Source organism: Pinus tabuliformis, chromosome 9 (assembly GCF_031772625.1).
Source record: "Pinus tabuliformis cultivar Carrire ecotype Pingquan chromosome 9, CPIR1, whole genome shotgun sequence".
NCBI lineage: Eukaryota > Viridiplantae > Streptophyta > Pinopsida > Pinales > Pinaceae > Pinus > Pinus tabuliformis.
The window spans coordinates 894,649,392-894,672,799 of record NC_142307.1 but is presented as its reverse complement, the minus strand read 5'-3'; the positions used below and the strand labels follow the sequence as shown (position 1 = coordinate 894,672,799).

The following is a 23,408-nucleotide window of genomic DNA, read 5'->3' as shown; positions in this document are numbered from 1 at the left end:
TGCCATTGTGTCTGGATCTATTAGATTTGAGCATATCAGTGCTTTGTCGAGCTGTTGCTTCACCATATTTGGGCCCTGGAAGCATTGCATTGGATCATATGCCAGATCTGTCCAATTCATGTGTCCATGTTTCCTGTGGGGTCTGTTCCTCTATGTCTTGTTAGAAGCGGTGATTGATTTTGTACACCCAAAATTCCTGGTAGTTAACCCCTTGCATGGCCTTCTCTGCCTTTATGGTTTGCATCCCAACTCTTCTCGATCTCGCGCACGACCTCCAATTCCTCTACAACTTGACCAAATACAACATGCTTGCCATCTATCCATGAGGTTTGTGCAGTACAATTGAGGAACTGGAAGCCGTTAGTGTTAGGGCTGACGTTGGCCATGGAGAGGATGTTGGGCCCCGTGTGCTTCCTTATAGATTTCTTTTTGATGGACTTCTTGCCATAGATGACCTCCCTACTGGTATTGTTGCCCCTTGTGCAGTCACCACCATGGCACATGCCTCCTGGTATCACTCGGTGAAATGATGAACTCCTGAAGTGTAGGGGCTTGCCTAAGTAGCCAGTGCCTTTCTCACTGGTACACAATTCTTGGAGATTCTTGATTGTCTTCAGCACCACATCCGCGTAGACCTTCATCATGATCCAACCAGTTGAAGCATTGCCAACCTGCATGTCAAAGAAACCCTTTTTGTTCGGCATCCTGTGTTCAAAACCCCCGCTATTCTAGGTTTCTGAATTTTCTAAATCCTTTCTTTTATCTCTTGTATGGGTTATAACCATATTATATATATGGTTTGATTTTATTTTTTAAATTAACATATGACCAATGGTTTGCTAGAAATGGTCATAACCAACTGATGACACGCTTGTATGGAAAGCATTACCATAATAAACTCAACATCAATCAAAATGGGGCAGGGCATTCTAAGTCCAGCCCATCCCCAACCAATTACTTTAAATAAACTTGCCTACCAGTTTCCTAGACAAGCACCTTTCTAATATTTTCCCAAACTTTTTTATAAAACCCAACTCATTTCAATCAATCTAGGGCAATAGAGGAGCACACATGCATTCCAATGCAACAGAACCATCGTTGGTACACATTTCGAGAAGTATATTCTCTGATGCAGAGGAGGAATGTTTAGATTCCCTTGGAGGTTGATTTTTTACAGAGGCAGAAGTATATGAACTTTATTATTATTTTTCTCAGTTTTCCATAAGGAATCCGATCGCGTAATTAGTTTCCTCGTCTGAGTAGAATATCTTTAGTCAACTTTCATAGAGGAATCTTTGTAGAATAATGAAGAATCTAAAATATTCTCTTGGAGCCAAATTTATACTCAAACGAACTAGAATTTCATGAGGAATTTGATGGCATGATCAGTTTTCAAGTCTGTGCAGCAGACCTTCAATCAACATGAAGAGAGGAATATTTTTGGAATCATGAGGAATCTAGAAGATTCCCTAAGGGCCGATTTTTGATAGTTTCAGAACCAAGCCGAATTTCTACTCAAATTACTTAGTTATTCATAAGGAATGTAGTGGTGAAGTCAGATTTGTCACCTGAGCAATTGAATTCTAGTCAACCAGTGAGAAGGAATCTTTGGGGAAACTTTGAGATTCTCGAGGGTCCATATTTTGAAGGTTACAAAAACGGGTCGAGTTTATAGTTATTTGACACAATTTCACACCACAACTCCAATGGTGCAATCTATTTATTCAATAAAGTTGTGCATTTTCAGGCCATTATCAAAGGTTGAGGTATATGATGCGGTGATGAAATGTCTTTCTTTTGATTTACTAAGATGATGATTCTGTTGTTGATATCATTTTTTACCACTCTGTTGGAGGATACTCATATGTCACTTTATGTGACAGTTAGATATCATGTCATGCTAAAGGAGGGCCCATATGAGTGAGATTTCTTGTAGAAGTACGTCTCGTGGAGAGACATGTCACTCTAGTTTACAAAGTTTATCCTTGTGATGACAAATAATATACCATGTACAACATCAACATCTTGTAGCATTTAATGAAGTGGCCTCCCCACTCTTGACACTGGGACCAAAGACGTAACCCACACTGGGTGAACTTGATTATCAATGTCTATGTGTCCTTTGATTTGATGGTTGTCATTATGTTTCCTCTTCTTCAAAGTATGCACATATGGTTTTTCATACTCTTTCACATGCAAGTATGCTAACATCACAGAAGTAAATTTTTTTGGTTAATTTCAGTAGCTGAGAGATATGGATCAATTTTGGTATCAGAGTAGCCTTCTCGCTGATGTGAATTGAAAGTGTGAATGATAACCAAAGATTGATTGTCCAACAAGAAGGAAAATGGAGAACAACAAAGATCTCTACGATTCCTTCTACAAGATGGTCAACATGGTAGATTTAATGTATGAAAATTATGAGGAGAAAATGGCAAGAGAGGAACAAGAGAAAGAAAGAGAAGAGGATGATGCTCAACCTCCATCTTCCAGTGATTCTTCTTCTTCTTCTTCTTCATCTTCTCATCATTCAAATGAGGATATCAATCAAAGCCTTCAAGTAAATAATATTGAATTGAGGATACTTCTACAACAAGAAAAGAGGAGAATCAAAGATTGTAGCTCCAGTTACGAGCCATGAAGTCTTTGGGAAGCCATCATCACTTGCTTTAGAACAGGCAGTTGAGGTAAACAATGTTGATCATTCTTCAGTTTCATTTTCACATGAAGTTATTTCTATTGGAAGCTTTGAGGTACCCATTTTAGGGAATGGCCTGATATTCCTTACCAAGATCGGTACACTTAAGGAGAGTGCTCAAAGGTAAAAAAGATTCCAAGGCATCGTCAAAACCATCAAGGAAAGAGGATGATGGGAAATCATCACAATCCTCCCATGATAGTGCATATTACAGAGGAAGAGCTAAGGCAAGCTCTCATCGCCAATATTGCATGAGAGACAACTAAGAGAGGCATAAAACGTCTGAGTATTCTAAAGTTCATTTTGATTACAAGTGTATTATCAATCATGAGAAGAAATCATGGCATAGAAAACCATGTAGTTTGTATGGCTTGCATAACAACATGGTTGCTGAGTGTTGGAAGAGAAGAAGGGAGAAGGTTAGGTAGGTATGAAGGAAGAAAACCTTTTGCAATCATTGCAACAAAGGTGGACATAAAAGAGCCACATGTTGGAGGTTCCATCTAAGCAGTGTCTCAAGGATAAAGGGCCCATGCAGGAACTAACTAGTAAATATGTTCTACAAGCAAATCTGCCACAGGGAAATGATCCATTCACCTTCATGAGTGAGAGATAATTCTACTATATATGTTCGCTTGTCATGGCCGAATTTTGTAAATCAGATGTTGCGATATAATTGTAAAAATGATGATGTGTTTTCCATTTCTTATTAAAGAAATGATGACATTTTCTTCCTTTCGTTGATAGTTCACGTATTCACTTCTATTAAGCTACACACTTGAACAAAGAGTGTATTTTATAAACTCTTTTGAAATTATGGGGATGCTTGGGTCATGATTAGCCATGGAATTGAACATGTAGTTTGCAAATATTGTACCACAGGTTTGCAAGGGATGTAGGTGTCGATTCATCAATTATGGCTCCAAAGAACAAGGGTGAAGGAGAAGGAAGTGTGACCTGTTACGACACTTTTTGTGGAGATAATGTAACATAATAAGTGTAGATTATGCTCATACCTTTGGATGACCAAATGCTACTCAGTGGGGAGGAATGATCTAGGAGTCTCTACAAGGGCTCATAAGTCAAAGGTGGCTCAAGAAAGGCTAAAAAGTAAAAGTATTTAAAGAGTATCCAAAACAATAGCATGTTGTGGTGCCCATCATTATGATTTTAGTGGCACAAACGACACTCAATTCTGAGTCTGTAGTGACCAACTTATGACTCTTTAAAGTTGGTCACGACATGAAGAAAAGGGGGCCCACAGTGTGCTACACGTAATCCCAGTCAGCTGGTGGGACCCACGACATACATGGAATCCCATCATCTATTGACACTTGGTTCTCAATCATTGGCTCTTTGCTCTTGCAAAAAGACAAGAAAAAAAAGAAAATATAATCATTCCATAAATGACAAAATAAAATAATATAAAAATATAACCATATAAGGACAAAACCATATAAAACAAAAATTATATTAAAATGTTTTTATAACAATCAATAAATTCATTTTATGGTTTGATTGGTTATATTAAAAAAAAAAAATGAAATGTGGTTATAACCACAACTCCAACGTATGCAATGAGAGGTTATAACCATATTATATATATGGTTTGAATTAAAAAAAAAATTGACATATGACCGACGGTTTGTTGGCAATGGTTATAACCAACCAAATGCATAGTCGTATGCTAACTGTTTACGATAATAGAAAGGAAATAAAAATGTGGTGGTGGGTTTTGAACCCAACCCTGCCCCAAACAATTACTTTAAATAAACCGGCCCACTAGTTTTCCAAACGAGCACCTTTGTAATATTCACCTGAAATTTTTTATAAACCCTAGTTCATTTCAATCAAATGGGGGGGACAGAGGAGAATGCATGGATGTTGAAGCAGTGGAACCATGCCTGGCATTGATTTCAAGAAGATCATTCTCTGATGCAGGGGAGCAATCTTTAGATTCCCTTAGTGGCTGCTTTTTTACAGAGGCATAAGTATATCAATTTTATACTCATTATTCTCATTTTTCCGCAAGGAAGATGATGGTGTAATTAGTTTCCTCATATAAGTACCAAACCTTGAATTAACTTGCAGAGAGGAATCTTTTTGGAATCATGAGGAATCTAAAAGTTTCCTTTGGAGTCAAATTTTCATAGTGACAGAATCATGAAAAATTTATACTCAAATGAAATAAAATTTCCCTATGAGTCCGATGGCGTGATCCATTTTTGGATATGAGAAAGGAATCTTCATTCAACATGCAGAGAGGAATCTTTGTGGAATCATGATGAATCTAAAAGATTCACTAAGGGCCTATTTTTTACACTTTCAGAACCTGGCCAACTTAATACTCAAATTACTCAAGTTTTTGGAAGGAGTGCAGTGGTGAAGTCATATTTTTCACCTGAGCAACATAACTCGAGTCATCCAGTGAGAAGGAATCTTTGGGGAATCCTTGAGATTCCCGAGGGTCCATATTTCAACAATGTCAAAAAAGGGTCAAGATTACAGTCATTTGACATGATTTCACTCCATGAATCCAACTATGCAGTCTATTTATTCATTAGAGATGGGCATTTTTAGGCCATCCCTGGAATTGGAGGTATATGATGAAGTGATGCCATGTCCTTCTTTTATTTGCTGAGATGTTGATTTTGTTTTTGAGGTCCTTGTTTACCATTCCCTTGGAGGGTACTTGTATGCTACTTCATGTGAGAATAATATATATTGTCATGCTAAAGGAGGGCCCATATGAGTGAGAGTTCCTATAGGAGAACATCTCGTTGAGAGACATGCCACTCTAGTTGATGGAGTTTATCCTTGTGATGAAAAAGAATATAGGATGTACATCATCATCATCATCATCATCTTGAAACATTTAATGAAGTCACCTCCCCACTCTTGACATTAGGCCTGGAGACATAACCGACACTGTGTGAACTATGTTATGAATGTGTGTGTGTGTCTCTTTTGATTTACTATTTGTCATTATGTTTCCTCTTATTTAAAGTATGCACATGTGGTTTTTTATATTATTTTCACATGCAATTATGCTGACATGAAATAAGTAAAAGATCTTGGTTAATTCTGATAGTTGACAGATCCGTATCACTAGTGGACACCTCCTAGAGAGCCCCTTGATCCTAGTAAGATTCATGTGCCATTTTAAACACCAACTTACCATGAATTTCCTCAATTTGCACAAGTGTTATCTCCCTTATTTTTTCCTTGACACCATATGTTTAGACTTCATTTTTAGTCATGGTAGCTATTTCATTTTTGTACGTTAATCCTTTCCCCATCACTTTATTTCCTCGAGATTTAATTGCCTTAGTATGTACCACTACTATATCATCCTTATGTGTCTCTTGAATTTAGTGTATTAGACCTTCCTCTCCCCTAATGTCTTCAACTTCCTTTTATACTTCTCTAATTTAGCCCTTGGCCACCTGATCTTAGACTTTACCTTCAATTATAGTAGTTGTCTCTTCCTTATTGGACTCTCCCATTGAAGGGACTAGGTCTTAAATGAAACGTGAATCTCTAATGACCCTTCCATCCTTAGCTCCTAGGTCTTGGGATTTAAGCTTGAAATTCCTCCTTTATTTCCTTGCTAATATCCAAGCTTCCAATAGTTCAATCACTTCTAGGGTAGCTCTAGAACATTAGTCCATTAATTCACTTATTGTCTTTTGTTGCCTTCTAGTAGCAGCTATTTGACCTTCCATGGTAGCTTCGAATTATGTCCTTGATTCACTTGTATTTAGGCCGACAGTTATCCAAGAGCATTTCTCTGATACCACTGTAATATGGATAATGTGGAAATGTAGTGACAAACAAGCAAATACGAATGTAAACACACAAATATTCAAACATATAAGAAACCACCTAAAATACCACCAGAAATAACACTACCGGAGCCATTTTAATAAATATAATTGTAGTATAATGGGGTTTTGGTATCAGTACACTTGGGATTTCCAAGAAGGTAAGCTAGACAAGCCCCAGGTTGACAAGTGCATTGTCCATATGTTGGAATTTGTAGCTTCAACTATGCCCTACTCTTCCTTCGAGAAAATTCCTTGTCTACTAAAAGATGTGTTGTTTGACTCACTTCCAGTGCTCATAACATTCTCAGAAAATAACCCCAAACTCCACTCAAATAACCCACCAAAATCCAAAAAGGGTGCGTCCCAGTTCTAACCCCCAAAGTTGACCGCAATTTCTCCTGCTGCACCAATGAATGGGAATTTTCAGCCCACCTAAAGGAAACATTGCTCTACCCGCCCAAAATGGTTCCAAATGCTAGAAAATTTTACCCCTGGAGGTATCCACCAAATGCAGCTCCAATCATCCCCAAAATACTCGACCCCTCAACTCCCATGGGTGACTAAATGAAAGGATCTACACAGGCCCACATAGTCACTGGAAAATGGTGATGAGGCTACAACAATACCCTTATAGAAATATTCCCAATCTACCCTCAAAATTCTAGCAAACTTGGCATCCACTCCTCTCTCCAAAGTCTAGAAAAATCACTGCCCCAAAATAGTCTCACTTAGGAAACACATACTCCCTTTCTGCATCGTGACTATTGAGGAAGACCCATGATTATGCCTATATAATCTTCGTAGAAGCTCTGTAAGATTAACTAGAACACCTCCTAGGTATGGCACCCAAATTCCACCAAAGGTAGGGTGATATTTCTCCTTGGACATCTTGTGTGCTGAGAAACACTCTATTGACTCAGCTAAGTAGCTTGAGAAAATAATGATTTTGTTGTAAAATGAGAGAAAGGCAACCAAAAATGAGGCCCTCTATCTCCATTTATCTTTCTTCCCCCTTTCTTCCTCCATGTGGCCCCCACAATTCTAGTTCCCTTGTCTTTCTCTTCCCACTAATTCCAACTCTCCCCAGGGGTACGATTTTCCTTTTGAGGTTGCCCCACATTCTACTTTGCACTTTGGTTCATTTCCTCTTCTAATGTTTTGGAGCCTTCTTTCTTAAAAAAATTAAGTGGGTTCCTCCTAACCATCCTTTCCTAAGTTTTAATTCCAAAACATCCCTTAATTGCAAAAACTACAAAAGAGAAAATATTTTTAACAAAAATCAATCAATTGGGGATATTAAAAAGACACCAAACAAAATGTTTAGTGAGATATCAAGATTATATGAAAGCAAAAATACAATGAGGATGCTAACTCTATGGAATCAAATAATAAATGTAATGATGAATAAATAATATTCAGTTTCTACCTACTTCATAAGGATTTCTCATATCAAGGATCAACTAGTAGCTATTGGAGATTCACTAGATGATGCAGAGATTTTGAATACAAATCTAATTGTTTTTCCTATGTGTTTGTATGCATTTTATCAAGGAATTTGTGCAAGGAAATTACCTAAACTTGAGAAGTTATGGAAAAATTGTGCTCAAGAAGAATAAATATTGATACCCAAGGAAAAAAAGACCAATGATGAAGAAAATCAAGCTCTCTTTGCTCATGTGAAGAAAGGAGAAGAAAGAAGAAACAACAATCTGAATAAAAATAGAAGATTAGTTCTAGATGAGAATAATGATGTATCTAAGATTACGTGTTACGATTATCAAAATTTGGGACACATTCCTTACCAGTGTTCTCAATGGAAAGGAAAAAGAAAAATCACACACATGCAAAAAATATAGGGGATTTGTTGTGGGGAAAAATGCCTATTTAGGACGATCCTATCCACCTAAGGTGTGACAGCGCCTTAGCAACAAACGAATACAGCTATTATGATTTCTTCCTTTATGAAATGTGAAAGAGGGGAGATTGGCAGACTTACCGTTGTCTTCCGGTTGTCCCTCGATCTAGATCCTCTTTCCCTTTGTGTGTCTACAGCTACTCGCCTCCTCGTTTGCCCAAGAGAACAGCTAGAATCCCACGAGGTCACAAGAGAACAGCTACCTGTGACAAGAGAACATCTACTTGCGACAAGAGAAGAACACAATACAAAGGCAAATGTACATATTCATAAATGATTCAGGATTAGAAGCAAATCAAATACACTAATGCAATCATACAAAGTACACCAGCATATAGGAAAGAATCAAGATAGTTTTATTGAAAGTAACAGGGTTCAGGAAGAGATACAACCCATGGGGCTCCAATCTAGCATCTCCTTCCCAGCAGAATGGAATTCCCTCTTCAGCTCCCTTCAAAGCATAAACACCCAATGTATCCAGCCACAAACCAACAGCAATTCTTTACATTCACAAAATTCTAGCCTCCCTTGACCTCATGGAGAGAGATCTATATATAGGGATATTGGAGAGAGGATGAGTCAGCTTGAAACTGGTCTGAGACTGACTAGTGTCCTCTCTCACTTCAGTTCTTGAGTCCACTTGGAGGTTCTTTCTTCCACTTGGAGTTTTGGAACCTCTTACTCATCACCAGTCGAATTCCTTGATCCAAGTGTCATTTTGGAAGCTTCCTGGGCATTGACACCTTGAGGAATGACTCTGCCACTTGTCCAAACTCGCTCAGCGCAGGTAGCCTTATTTGCAGTTGACATTCAACGCAGGTAGACAGTGGAGTAGTTAACATTCAGCGCAGATGCTCAGTGGAGCAGTTGACATGATCCAGAATTGCCTTGTTTTTGAGTGTTTTCAGGTGGAGAACTTTTGTGAATTGCTGTGGTTGCTTGGCCTTGTTCCTCTAGGGGTAGGAACAACATGTTTAGGGACTTTGGATCCCTTGATTATTGACATTTCATGCTCAGTGATGTCAGGCACAAAAATGTCTATAACAGTTGCCCCCTAAAGTATGAGGCCGTTTATCGGGTGAAATGCTTTATCCAGGAGGGTCCGAAGTTCATCCATCTGCTGGGAGGAGACCTGTAATAAAATAAAATACAATACATTATGATTCATACTGCTTTCATGATCTAGCTGAGGCGGGCATTCCCATGCTCAGCTTTATAAATTCATTTTTGTACATAGAACAGATGATCGTCTGAGGGTAGACTGATAATTTTGGTGAAAATTATCATCCTTTGAGTAGGATGATCATCTGCTGCAATGATGTACATGTCAAATGTCTTTATTTTTCCTGAATATATATCGCAGCCCGGATGGATGAAACTAGATCCGGGGTCTTCAAACTCGTTCGATCTTCACTCTAAGTACAAGTCAATCCATGTGAGAATTGCGCTGAAGTCGAACATGGAAAGACATCACTTGATTACCGGTCAATGATGTAAACCGTTAACAAGCGCGAGAGGAATCACCGATAATGATAATGACCCTCAAGGTACTGCAGTACAATTCACGTGGTGTGAATAAAGGACTTGGCGTCGAACACCACGCAAAATCTTCTGGTCGAAGGTCATTGATGTATACCTGTTGCCGGAAGTGAGAAACTTGCCATTGAGGCATGCAAGCTTCAAAGTACTGAAGGGGGTGTTCCTAGATCAACTCCTTGGATAATGAGCTGACGTCGACAAGGAGCGACCCGTTAAAGGAGGGCCTTAATGAATCCCACATCAGTGACATGAAACGGAGCTAATGATTTTAATGGAGGTGAAAACAATCTGTGACATATGATTCAGGGTGGCGGTCATGAATGGATGAAGGATAATGTATGGCAGTGGATGGGACCCAGTTGACTCTTTCTGAACGACTTCTCTTGAACATATGGCGACACTGATGCGATGGATTGGTAGCATTACCCCAAATATGTATGGTATGGCAAGACCATGGTGATGTGACCGGTGAATGAAACAACCCAACCCGATTGTGGTACGAAGGAAAAGTGTCATGTTCAAGAGCGACCTGCTACCATCAAAGTTTTCTTGATTTTTCCCAATTTTTCCCCAGTCATTGCTGACCAGTACCTCTTTATTTTTTTCAAGCTTGAGGAGGATAACATATGCTTGTTCTATAACCTGCCCTTCGGGCAAGCCCATCGCTATGTTTTAACGAGCCTAGCGATAGGGAAACTCGTTCCTGTCTAAAGACAAGTTTGTCGCTATTTAATAATTTAACGAGTCTAACGACAAGGATAACTCGGTCCTTTTCATTTTTAGAGAGTCTGAAAAGGTACATAAAGTTAACTCCAAAATTCCTTTTTCGTCATCTAATCCCTTAAGTCCGAAAAAGTATAAAACAATACAAAAGGGATGAGTTTTCGATAACTTTAACGAGCCGAATAAAACAAGCGCTCGACCTTTTTGTGCAATAATCCCTCAGGTCCAAAAAGATTAAAATCTAGAGGAGGGATAGCTCTTCCTGTCCTTTTAACGAGCTGGAAGGCCAAAACTCGGCAATCTTTTCATATTTTACGAGTCAGTTGAAAAGAGCTTAAAGAAGACTCGTCTTTTCTGGAACGAGTGATAAACAGGGATAGCAACTGATTCCAGGTACAGGTTGGAATTTTCCAATCACGGTAGTGTCACAAGGATGGCTAGGTGAAATCACTCTTCGCAGCTGTTCCTCAAAATGGGTAAACAATCATATGGGGGTGAACGATCGGCTAAATGAAAGATGGAGGTGGCAGGTGCAAACACGACCAAGGTTTTTATGGCTGATAAATTTACGATAACAATGGTTATTTACCGGGATAGGTTCATTTTTTAGATAAAAATGAGCTTAAACTCTGGAGGAAACATTGCTCACTGCTTATATTTATTTTTTAACGAGCATGAAGACCGCGTTAAAACTGCTCGGATCTTGCGTTTATTTTTTAACTAGCATGAACTTTATGCTAAAACTGCTCGATGATAAGTTTGCATGCCCCCAGCATAATAACGCAAATCGAGGTGCATGCCCCCCAAGCTTCATTGCATTCAACTCGGTGGTTGGAATGAAGGTTTACCTTTGAGAAAGGGGATTTGTTTCATTTTTTGATGAGGTTGACACAAGATAAGAACCGTCCTCGGCGTCCAAATCCATTAGATGTAGAAGGTTTAATATTCCACTGTGGCCACTTCCGCCAGATTACTCAGAGGCGGTAGGGCAAAAGTACCCATTAAGGTAGGGTCTTTTAGGAGACCTACTCCGATATTTTGGAGCGAATGATCCCTTCCATGGATCATTGGAATGCTTCCCGTAACTTGCGAACTGTTGGGGAGAAAAGTTTGTTGGTCAACGATTGTAATTCCTCCTTGGAAGAGAAATGCAATCTTCCTAAAATAGGTCGACACAACAGCTGCCATGGCATATATCCATGGTCTTCCTAGTAGGATGTTGTAATCAAGATTCCCATCGATGACTTCAACATCTATTTCTACCGTTTTTCCCTCTAGTTCAACTTTCAAGTTATTTAGTATACCATATGGGGTATATGTCCTTCCGTCGAATGCTTTTAACGTCATCGCAGACCTCGACAAGGTTGGAGATCCTAAAGTTTTCCAGCATCTCATCGACATAATGCATGTAGATGCCCCCTCATCAATAATTGTTCGATGAACAGTTTTGTTGAGGGCTTTCACTTGAATAAGGAAAGCTAGTTGAGCTGGTAACTGAGGGTCATATCCTTTATGATCAAAGGCCACAAGATTGGAATCCATTGGGTCAATTCCACCTATTGCTGATAATAAAGCTTGCTCTTGGGAGAAGTAATTTTGCGGTACCTCAAGTGTCGACATAACGGACGGCGATTGGGCCAGGTCCTCTATCTGTGCAATTTTTGCACAAGAATTAAATGTTGATTTGTGTACTGCTCCCTTTTGCGACTTTATCATTGGCTCAGGAACGATGGGTGGCACAACTTCGGTCAATGTTGTTGTCGAACTACTAGGTTGTTCATTAGCCTTGTTGTTCGACAGCTTTGGATTCCTGTAATCCTTATTCCTCGTCAAAGCATCATTTTGCTGCTTTGATACAGACAACATAAGCACTTGGGATCGGGAAGCATTTTGATTAGCAACCAGTTCAGTTCTCAGGCTTGGAAATGGATCAGTCAACACAGCTGAGGTTTTCGAACTCTTAAAGAATCTTTTAAGCTCAGCTTTGTATGGACAATCTGCTGTCCAATGATCCTCATCGCATATATGACACCCCGTAGGGGGTTTCCTTTTTCTCCCTTTCTTTTTCTTCTTGCCCCCTGGTTGCTTCAGTCGTTTGCCCTTGTCGTCCGACACGGCACTTACTTCCGAGGCAAGAAGTTCCTCATTTTCATTTTGACCGGAAATCATACGGGCCTTTTTAGATATAGCCTTTGTCGATTTCATGTCTGTTGCGCCAATCACGCCATCGCCGGCATGAGAGTCACTATTTGATTTAGGAGGAGGAGGAATTGAAAATTCTGGTCTAGGGGCGTCAGGTATTTTATCATAGAGCGTGCCGGACTGAGTATATACTAAGTCTAGATATTGTGCACGAGCAATAACTTGCTCCTCCGTTACGACTCCCCCCTTGGCCACATCTTCCATTATGGCAGGAAGTAATGACTTTATAAACCATTCAGCTAACAGCTGATCTGGAACGTAAGTCTTTACCATCCTGCGACGACGACGCCACTCATGTATATGATCGGATATATGTGTGGTCGTTGTCTGCTTGAAGTTGGTTAAGATTTCCGTTCCAGTTTCATACCTTATCGGTAATTGAAAATGGGTTAAGAAATTCGTGGCTAGGGAACTGAAACCAGAGATTCTCGGTTCGATCCCCAGTGGAGTCGCCAATTTGTTGTGGGGAAAAATGCCTATTTAGGACAATCCTATCCACCTAAGGTGTGACAGCGCCTTAGCAACAAAAGAATACAGCTATTATGATTTCTTCCTTTATGAAATGTGAAAGAGGGGAGATTGGCAGACTTACCGTTGTCTTCCGGTTGTCCCTCGATCTAGATCCTCTTTCCCTTTGTGTGTCTACAGCTACTCGCCTCCTCGTTTGCCCAAGAGAACAGCTACTTGAATCCCACGAGGTCACAAGAGAACAGCTACATGTGACAAGAGAACAGCTACTTGCGACAAGAGAAGAACACAATACAAAGACAAATGTACATATTCATAAATGATTCAGGATTAGAAGCAAATCAAATACACTAATGCAGTCATACAAAGTACACCAGCATATAGGAAAGAATCAAGATAGCTTTATTGAAAGTAACAGGGTTCAGGAAGAGATACAACCCATGGGGCTCCAATCCAGCATCTCCTTCCCAGCAGAATGGAATTCCCTCTTCAGCTCCCTTAAAAGCATAAACACCCAATGTATCCAGCCACAAACCAACAGCAATTCTTTACATTCACAAAATTCCAGCCTCCCTTGACCTCATGGAGAGAGATCTATATATAGGGATATTGGAGAGAGGATGAGTCAGCTTGAGACTGGTCTGAGACTGACTAGTGTCCTCTCTCACTTCAGTTCTTGAGTCCACTTGGAGGTTCTTACTTCCACTTGGAGATTTGGAACCTCTTACTCATCACCAGTCGAATTCCTTGATCCAGGTGTCATTTTGGAAGCTTCCTGGGCATTGACACCTTGAGGAATGACTCTGCCACTTGTCCAAACTCGCTCAGCGCAGGTAGCCTTCTTTGCAGTTGACATTCAATGCAGGTAGACAGTGGAGTAGTTGACATTCAGCGCAGATGCTCAGTGGAGCAGTTGACATGATCCAGAATTGCCTTGTTTTTTGAGTGTTTTCAGGTGGAGAACTTTTGTGAATTGCTGTGGTTGCTTGGCCTTGTTCCTCTAGGGGTAGGAACAACATGTTTAGGGACTTTGGATCCCTTTATTATTGACATTTCATGCTCAGTGATGTCAGGCACAAAAATGTCTACAACAGGATTCCACGTAGAAAAAGACAAGAGAGACAAAAGATGAAGAGTATGTGATGTAGGTGAATAGATGGGGCACAAAGTTTGATGAAGACTAGACTGAGGGTTGCTAATGTGATGGGATGGGCAAATCGTGATGTTGGGAGTGATTTTAAATGTTTTGTAGATATTTTCATTAGGATGTGACTTTTGCTTTTAGAATAAGTTAGAGGAACTATTTCCTAATGTAAGTGTAATTTCGGCTTCCCTTATTTTGTGATAAGGGGAAATAAACCATGACTTGTGACTTTTGGTTATCCATGTTAGCTTTCTTTATAAATAAATGTGTGTTTGAGAAGAAGAGAGTGTGCAATAGAGAAGTGCAGTGGAAGAAGAGAGGAGAAACTCCAACGCTAGGAGAAGATGCAGAGAATGAGAAGTATGGGTTACACATGCCCACATTGCCCACATGCCTTCCTTAATGGTGTAATTGAAGAAGAAGTGTGCATAGAGAAGGCATAAGGTTTTATTGTCCATGGGAAGGGGACACATGTTTGTAAATTGAAGAAGTATTTGTATGGGATTAAGAAGGAACATAGGTCATGGAATTCTAGAATAGATAGTCATTTCATGAGCTTGGGGTTTACCAAGGGTAATGCAAAACCCAACTTTTACTACAAGGTTGACACATGAAATACTCAGAAAATGAATGCATGGAATACTCAGAAAATGAATGCATGGAAAAATGGAGTGAAGTTTAATTTTATTTGATTAAAATTTACAAGTACTATGAATTGAGTAAATCTGTATTATAGTAAATAACTAGCAACTTCAATACACTTTTACAAAAGAAGAATAAACAATTAATGACTTACAAAAGAAACAATAAATATCATATCCAGAAGGAAACTTGGAATCATCCAGAAAAGCTTTATTTAATATCGAAGAAAAGATAAACACATTACACATGAGTTTTCTCTCTCTGAAGTCAAAATCTAAAAACTACTCTAAACCTTATTTAGACCTTGTGAGGAATTGAACCTTTAAAATTAACATACCTTTATTTTAAAATTACAAAATACAATGTCTCGTTGAAATATTTCATTAAATAAAACATGTGATTTATTTTCACTCGATGATTTCTGATCCCTATGCAGGCTCTCTTATAGAAGGTCTAGGTTAAGTTACTTCAGCTGGTGACATCAATGATCTACATTTCTTCCATATTGGCAAATCTGAGCTTTGGAATTTGATAAATTCGACATGATCCATAAACTAGCACAATCCTGTCTAGACAAGTTTTGAAAACTAGCCACCAAGGTTTCTTGAGAAAATCAAGGGCCTACTGAAATAACAAGGTAGAGACATAGAAAATATTTTTCCCCAATGAATTTGTCACAAAATGTTTACGAGGATAAAGAGAAGAAGTCTACCAAGTAATGAATTCTGGGAAAAAGTATGTCTAGGGGAGAATTGCAAAGAATAATTCTAAGTTTACAACTCTAGAATATATAGGGAATTAGATTGACTAACTAAGATTTTTTGATGTAGTTCCATAAGGTTCAGAGTGCATATGGGGTGAAAAAGGTTATTTTCCATGTCTATGAGAGCAATGTGCATTGTAGAACACTACATAGAGTTTTTCTTCGACATTTTGAACAATTGAGGTAGTGTACATGGTGGATAGATACCCGTAAATTCTAAGCTGGCATTTAACCTTAAATTGGCGAGCGAACAGATGAAGGTGTACTTTGATATGCTCCAAAAAAATTAATATATAAATGATTATGAGCATAAAAATGACGTTTTATAGCTAAATAGGAAAAAACAGTGGAAAAAAAGAATTAAATGAGGAAGTGATAGATGTACGACATGATGTCGTATTGGTGATGTGGAGATATGAGATAATGTGTCGAGTGATTTGTATGAGTGATATGGAAGATGATGCAGTGTAATAATCTCACTCTCATGCTTCTCAATGCACTCACTTAACATAGGTTCTGTCAAAATTCGCTTACCACTCACGGGGGCACCCATGGTGGTAAGTGTCCATCATCTAGTGATATTGCGATTGATCGCAACCATTGATCGTACATAGGTGATTTATACACCGAATATTCTATGGGGGCACCCAAGTCCATAACCATCATGCATTTTATGTTTTTGGGTTTCTCATGTAGGAAAGGCCCGTTGCCACTAGCGACATCACACTCTAAAATTGCATGATACTTAATCTCTTTCCACGTTGGGCCCTGCTGCTCCACATGGAATGAAATTTAATCCTGCATCACTCTTGTCCGCACACTATTTCTTCAAGAAATGACCATAAACATGTTTTAAATGTTCCACCTTTTTTATTTTATCATATATATGATTTTTTGGCTTTCACACATACACACACACACATATATATATTGATTTTGAACATAGTGAAAAATGAGCTACAACATGTATGATCCAAGAATTTTTCACCTATGTGATGTAAAGGAGGTTTCCCCGTCAAAGAGGCTTATTTTCAAGTCATTGATCTATTAATTCTTTTGTTTTATGATTTCCTTACATAACACCGTCAAATGTTTTGAATATATAAACTTAGGAAGAGTCCATCATATCATTTTTTAACATTAGAGGAAATTTTAGTATAAAAGTGCCCATGAAATTTTCATGTATATAATATATAAACCAATAAAAATCCTTTAAATTTAAAAAGAGGTACATGTAAATATTGTGTACGGAAAATTAAAAAAATAATTTTTTTAATTGTAATTTTGGGTTATCTACTTAAAGGTTTATTCAAATTTCAAGTGTAGACACCCCTTTTGATGCATAATTAAATTCCACATCCAATGAGTAGCCATTATGCATACTTTTGAGAAGACCCACATTGATAAAAATTGAAGATACACTAGAAAAACGTGCGAACGCGCTCTTTTAGCGTATCTTTAATTTTTATCAATGTCGGTCTTCTCAAAAGTTTGCATAAGGGGTACGAGTGACTACACTTGAAATTTGAGTAAACAGTTAAGGAGATAAGCCAAAATACCATAAAAAGAAAGTAGTTTTCTTCTTTCCCTCCAAAATTCATAACCCTTATTTTAATATTTTCTTACAATTTTATTTATTTTTCCTTAGGAGGCCACTTTTAGGCTGAAATTTCCTCTAATGAGTACTTTTCCTTGCAATGAACCAACATAGGGCTTACCCCACAAATCAAATAAATGGATGATATTTGATGGGCATACAATTTAGAGGGTGATGATTTTAAAGACAAAATCTCATATTTGCCTAGAATACTTGCAATCCATGAATAAATGGGATATTATATCTTCTTCTTCATTGAAAAATGAACATCTACAAGCCCTCCTATTCCTCTTTCTACATAAATTTGGCTACTATAAATCTTTTTTGGACTAACATCCCATAGGAAATATTAATTTTGGAAAGACAATTTAAATTCCACGAGTAAGACTAAATTGCTAATTTAGGTAGAACACTGTATGGAAAGTGGAGTGTGTTATACCCAGACTTTACTATGTATAAGGAATGACCTTAAACTCTAAGACTTTTTTGTAATAATTATATGAGAGAACAGCCAAACAATCTGTTAACACCCAGGTTGTTCCCTATGACTCCCAAGGGAATACGGCCGGGGTAACCACTAACCAATCTTTTGATCATTGTTTCTAGCCAAACTGTGATCAGAGAGGGCTCTCTCTTTATGATTTGTATCTGTTTATGATAGGGTTTTAGGCTAGGTATTATGCACAGGTTTTGTTTATGTTTTGGTTGAAGAGTTTCTTTCAGGTCTTATGATGTAGTATTCAAAGAGTCAAATATCATTGGGCAATGGAGTCTATAGCAATAGGTGTCTAGAAACCTTGAGGTGAATTGGTGAAGCTGACAGGGCCATTTGGATACTTCATAGAACAAATTTTTGATTTATAACATGAACAGGTGAAACAAACAGTGAAAGCATTTAAGAATTTTCACTAAAGTATTTAAGTATTTCCACCAAACTAGGTCTGAGAAACGGATAGATGTCTCAGGGGCAAGCTTGAATCCCTGGGAATATCTATCACTGTAAAAGATATAGTTTTAAAGTGCAGCAATCAAGAATTACACTTCTTTCACTGTATCTGAAGAAAACATGGATAATAGCTTAGATTGAGTTCAGGGTAATCAGTGATTAAATCCTGGAACTATTCTTCTTCTTCGCTTTTAAGTGTAAAACATTTAAACAATGGAAGAGAACAAAAGACTCGAAAACATGTAATACAGAGATTTAAGAAAGACTTATTGTTTTCTGAAACATTCTGGAATCCTGCAACATTCACCATTCATCACAACGCATCAAGGTACACCAAGCTTCGGAAATTCCATTCACCATTTGATTTATTTCTCTGAGAATTTTATAGCAAGTGAAGTCCCCAAAATGAAAATAACAACAACCCCTTAAGCTTCTGCGAGGGGTGAATATATACTTGCGATTGTTTACAAAATATCTGAGTTCTAAGTTATCTCAGACTTAATATTCTCACCAACTTTTGAGATATTATTATCAGAAATTTATTACAGCATTGAATACAAAATAAAGGCGTCTTGATGTTCTGTCAGAAGATATTTTAGCCTTTGAGAGCTGCTGAGTCGGTTAAGATACTTTGATTAAATGCTGGAGAGCCCGACTTTTTGGCTTGTGCGCTGTATTTTGGGTCTGCTACCTTGTGATGGTGATTGCTGTTGTGGTGAGTAAATAGCCCTGCTGAGTTGGCTCAGCATCTGTCTCTTCCTTGTAGATTTCATCCACCAAAATTCTGCCTGTGCATGACTGTTCATAAACTGGAGAAAAACTATCGCTACAGGTTCGGGCCTGATAAGATTACCTGTGTCAAATTCTTCCATTCTTCCTGTGTGGGCAATTGGTGTCTTATGATTGCCCCCAGAGTTTCATCTGCTTCTGTATACTTAAAGAAATTTGGTGGTGTATCAAACAGGTGATCAATTTCATTCATAATGAAAAACAGGTTATCCACCCTATCATACAAATTCTGCCCTGATGCTGGCCCTGTTTCTGCTGAGGTACTGGGCTGTTTTGCTATTTGTGCTGCAGCATGTGCATCAACCCTTTTGATGTAATTTTCCAGGGTAAGCAGCCTTCCTACACTGCTTAATATGCTGGGGAGGCCTCTGTTTTGTAATGCCACAAATCTGTCCAGGAATTTGTTGATCTCGGTCTGCATATCCTGTGTTCTTCTCTCCAGCGTTCCAACTAGGTTTCTCAGTGTCAAGACTCTTTTAGCTACTGAAATTGTTTCAGTCCTGTTAGTAATTCCCATGGTAGCTAGTTGAGAGCTAGTTTTGTTATTCAAAATAGTGATCATTCTGCTGGCAGCATCTGGCATGTGGCCCAAGCTTGCTCTAGCTCTCTGTACTTCCCTGTTTGCCTTGGTAATGAGTACTATTTGCTCATCCATAGTCTCAATATACTGCCACTGATTGGTGATGGACCGCCCAATGTTACCCCAGAGGACTGCTTTTAGTTCTGCTGTTACTTTTTCTAGTGCAAGCTCTTTTTCTAGTTCAGCTATTCTCTTTTTTAGAGCTTTTATCTCTCTTTCCTTTGCTGCCTCATTCTGCTTGCTTTTGTCAAATTTTTCATTCACCTTAGCCAAAGATTTTTTGACTTCATCAAGCTCTTTCATTTGGGATTCAAGAACTTGGATCTCAGCCTGCAGCTTCTGCATATCCAGAGTAGGAGTCTGCTCTGTTGTTGGTGTAGTTGTTGCTGTAGATGGTGCTGTAGGCCCTGTCTGTTGAGGAGGAGGAATAGTTGTTGGAGGGGCTTCCTCAAGATTGATTATCACAGGAGGAGGCTGGGAGGTTTGGCCCTCTTCTCTTTGCTTTAATGCTGCTTGTAGTGCTGCCTTTGCAGCTTCTGATTCTCCTAGCTTGTCTTGAGTCCGAACTAGCTCCTTGTACAGGGATATCATTAGGTCTGTAGCATCCTTTTCCTGCCTTTGCTGGGCAACCTCGTCTGTTTGTGGATGGATGGTAGCTGGGAGCTTGATTTTCTTTCTTAAGGCCGCCATGTCTGCATCCCTTAGCTTCAAGAGTTCTTGGATACCTTTAACATCTTTAGGATCATGTCCTATTTCTATAATTACATCTTCCAAGGACTTGATCCTGTTGTCCTTGGCTTGTGATGATGCTCTCTCCAATTCCAGCTGAGAGGCTGTGTTATCAAGGCTGCTCTTCAATTTGTAGTTCTCCAATGTTTCATCTGCCAAGGAGGCATGCACCATTTCACCGGTTTGTTTATGCATTTCGATCTTATCCATAGGGTGTATGTCTTTAGCCATAACCTCCATGTTGGTTCTTAGATAATCCGAGGTAGATTGAGGATGCAGCGTTGTGGGCATGAAGTGACTCATGATCATCTTGCCTTCACTTACATCAAAGGCAGACATGAGTCTTTGCTGATTGGTAGGAGCCAGGTTCAGCAAATGATTGTACAGCTGTACTTTAATAGGATCACTTCTCCTCTTAATGTCAATAAATTGCTGTTTGATGCTTGACTGTCCTTCTCTGTGCTGGCTGGAGGAGCTGACCTCTCCTCCTATAGCTCTATCATGTTCATGCTGGAATGAACTGGCTGAAACTTCTCCACTGGGTGGGCCCATGCCCATTTCTTGCCTCACTGCTATGTCATCCTCTGGAAAGTCATTTAGTCTTTGTCTTTTCTCTCCCCGATTGATGGATGAAGTCAGGGGAGTCTCTCTATCTCTTTTCCTGGTTAAGTCCTCCTTTTGTGGGGTTTGGAGGACCGAGGTATCAACAGTAGTCTCTGCCCTAGGAGGCACTATTGTCTGAGCCTGTTGCTCTGTGGAGCTTGGAGCATCAATCACTTTTTCTTGCTGCAAGGGCTGCTGTTCACTATATTGTACCTCTTCTTGTTGCTGCCCTTGTTCCTGCTGCTCCATTTCTTCTTGCTGCTGTAGCAATGTATCCACTTGTTCTTCTGTCAATGGAGGTGGCTGCTCCACCTGCTTCCCTTTATCTTTGCTTGCTGTCTGCGGTGCCTTCTCGGCAGTTTGCTGTTGTGTTGTTGATGATGTAGTAGCTGCTCCAAGCTGCTTTTTGTAGGAGAGGGGTACCTGTCCACAAGTTTCCAAGTCAGCTTCCTTTTGCATATTTCTAGCCTCTCTCTCAAGTAGCTCTTCATTAGTAGTTTCCTCCTCTAGGGTACCCTCTTCCCAACTTGATGCATTGGCATATTGTTCAATCTCGGGTTGTCTCTTGTGTGCATAGCTACCCAATTTATATTTTATCCTCCTGAGGGAGACAAAATGATTGGGGTCATATGGTATCCATTCAAAACTAGTTTGCAGTTTGAGGCCCTCCAGGATACTGTCTGCCTCTTTCCACCCCTCCTCTTTTCTGTTATATAGGAAAGGACCCAGCTGGCTCCTTACCTTAACTGTGACTTCTTGTTCTTGCTCTGAAAATGGAGGTAGTCTGAGTTCCCAAACTGTCTGAAATATTCCAAGGCAAAAAGCCTCATGGGGACATACCTTGGCAACCTAAAAGGGTTCAACTCACAGCCATATATCCTGATGACTGTGTGGTTTTGGTAGAGGTACCAATTACCAATGCTGTAGGACTTATTCAAATGGAGAATTCTCCTCATTTCATCAGTTAGTCTAGGAGGAGAAGTACCATGCAATACTGTCATGGCTGGATAAATGAATAAATCAATGAACTCAGAGTATGTATAAGGTGACACAGAGGTATGATGAAAAACAGAGGTCCAGAACACAACTGACCTTGGACTTCCTTGGGCATTGAGTGGCTTTAAAGGAAAAGAGAAGGTGGCTGGCTGGTAAAACAGGAATAAATGGTATATATATGAGGTATACCTGAATAGTCTTTCCCTCTTCAAGTTCATAAACTGCTCATGGATTTTTTCTGCAATGTAGGTTGCATAGTCATAATGTACAGCTGGGGGTTTACCAGGAGAGAATAGAGATAGCATTGCCATTATGCTGTCATCCACATCCTCCATTCCCTTGAATCCTAGGACATAACTGATTAAATCCACTAACATCCTGCCCAATTCATTCAAATATTGATACCCAATAGGAGGGGTTCTGATGGTGTCAGAGCCTGGTCTTACAAACAGCTGATTAATCTTAATGATTTGGTCACCTGACAGCTTGCTCCCTTTGTTTACCAAATTCTGCATATAGAGGGGGGTCAATTTCTTGGCAGTATGGAAGTGCAGCATTCCATTTATACTTTCTGGGGTAATCTGGAACAGGACTGAGCCTGTGGGGCTGATGACAGCTCTTTGGTTTGGGTCATAGCATTCCTGGCAGCTGTAGACCAATTCTGGCATAGGATTTACTTGGGGGAGGTTGTAGATGGGCAAGTTTGAGTCCCAAATCCCCAAGATATCTGCCCCACTCAGGTGCTGGGCCTTCAACTCATTCATCATCTGGATATTGTATTTGGAGCCCATAGGGAACCAGTCTAGCATCTGATAATCCATGTCTCCCAGGGCTTTCCATGCTAATTCCTGGTGAGGAGCATTGAGGGGCTTGATATTCAGAGCAATAGGAGTCTCCATGGCCTTCTTCAAAGTTCAACAATTGTAGGTGGATTGTTTAATGGAAACAACACAGAATAGAAGTGATTTTCTGTAAAAACAGTTTGTATCTCAGAGACCAGAGGAGGAAATTACACAACAGCAGTTGAAATACTGTTTGTTTCAGGAGCAGGGCTTCTCTATGGTCTCACTATGTCCTCTTTCAGCGGGTGAATTGAGCTTAACAAGAAATTAGCCGGGAATACGCAGTGAATGTTGTTTTTGAGCGAAATTACAGGTATTAAGGCTCGGCTGGTGTCTTTGGACTTCACAATTGCGAATGTGGACGTGCAGAGGGAAATGGCCGGTGAAAATATAATTTTTAAGGTC

The 23,408-nt window shown here is 39.3% G+C and overlaps 1 protein-coding gene across 1 annotated transcript; it reads right to left on the bottom strand.

Annotated features, from left to right (window-relative positions):
• Nucleotides 1–203: 203 nt before the first annotated feature.
• LOC149151644 (peptidyl-prolyl cis-trans isomerase-like) lies at nt 204–704 on the bottom strand. The gene has a single exon (XM_089443222.1). The coding sequence runs from the start codon at nt 702–704 to the stop codon at nt 204–206; it is 501 nt and encodes a 166-aa protein (XP_089299348.1).
• Between the last annotated feature and the right edge of the window lie 22,704 nt (nt 705–23,408).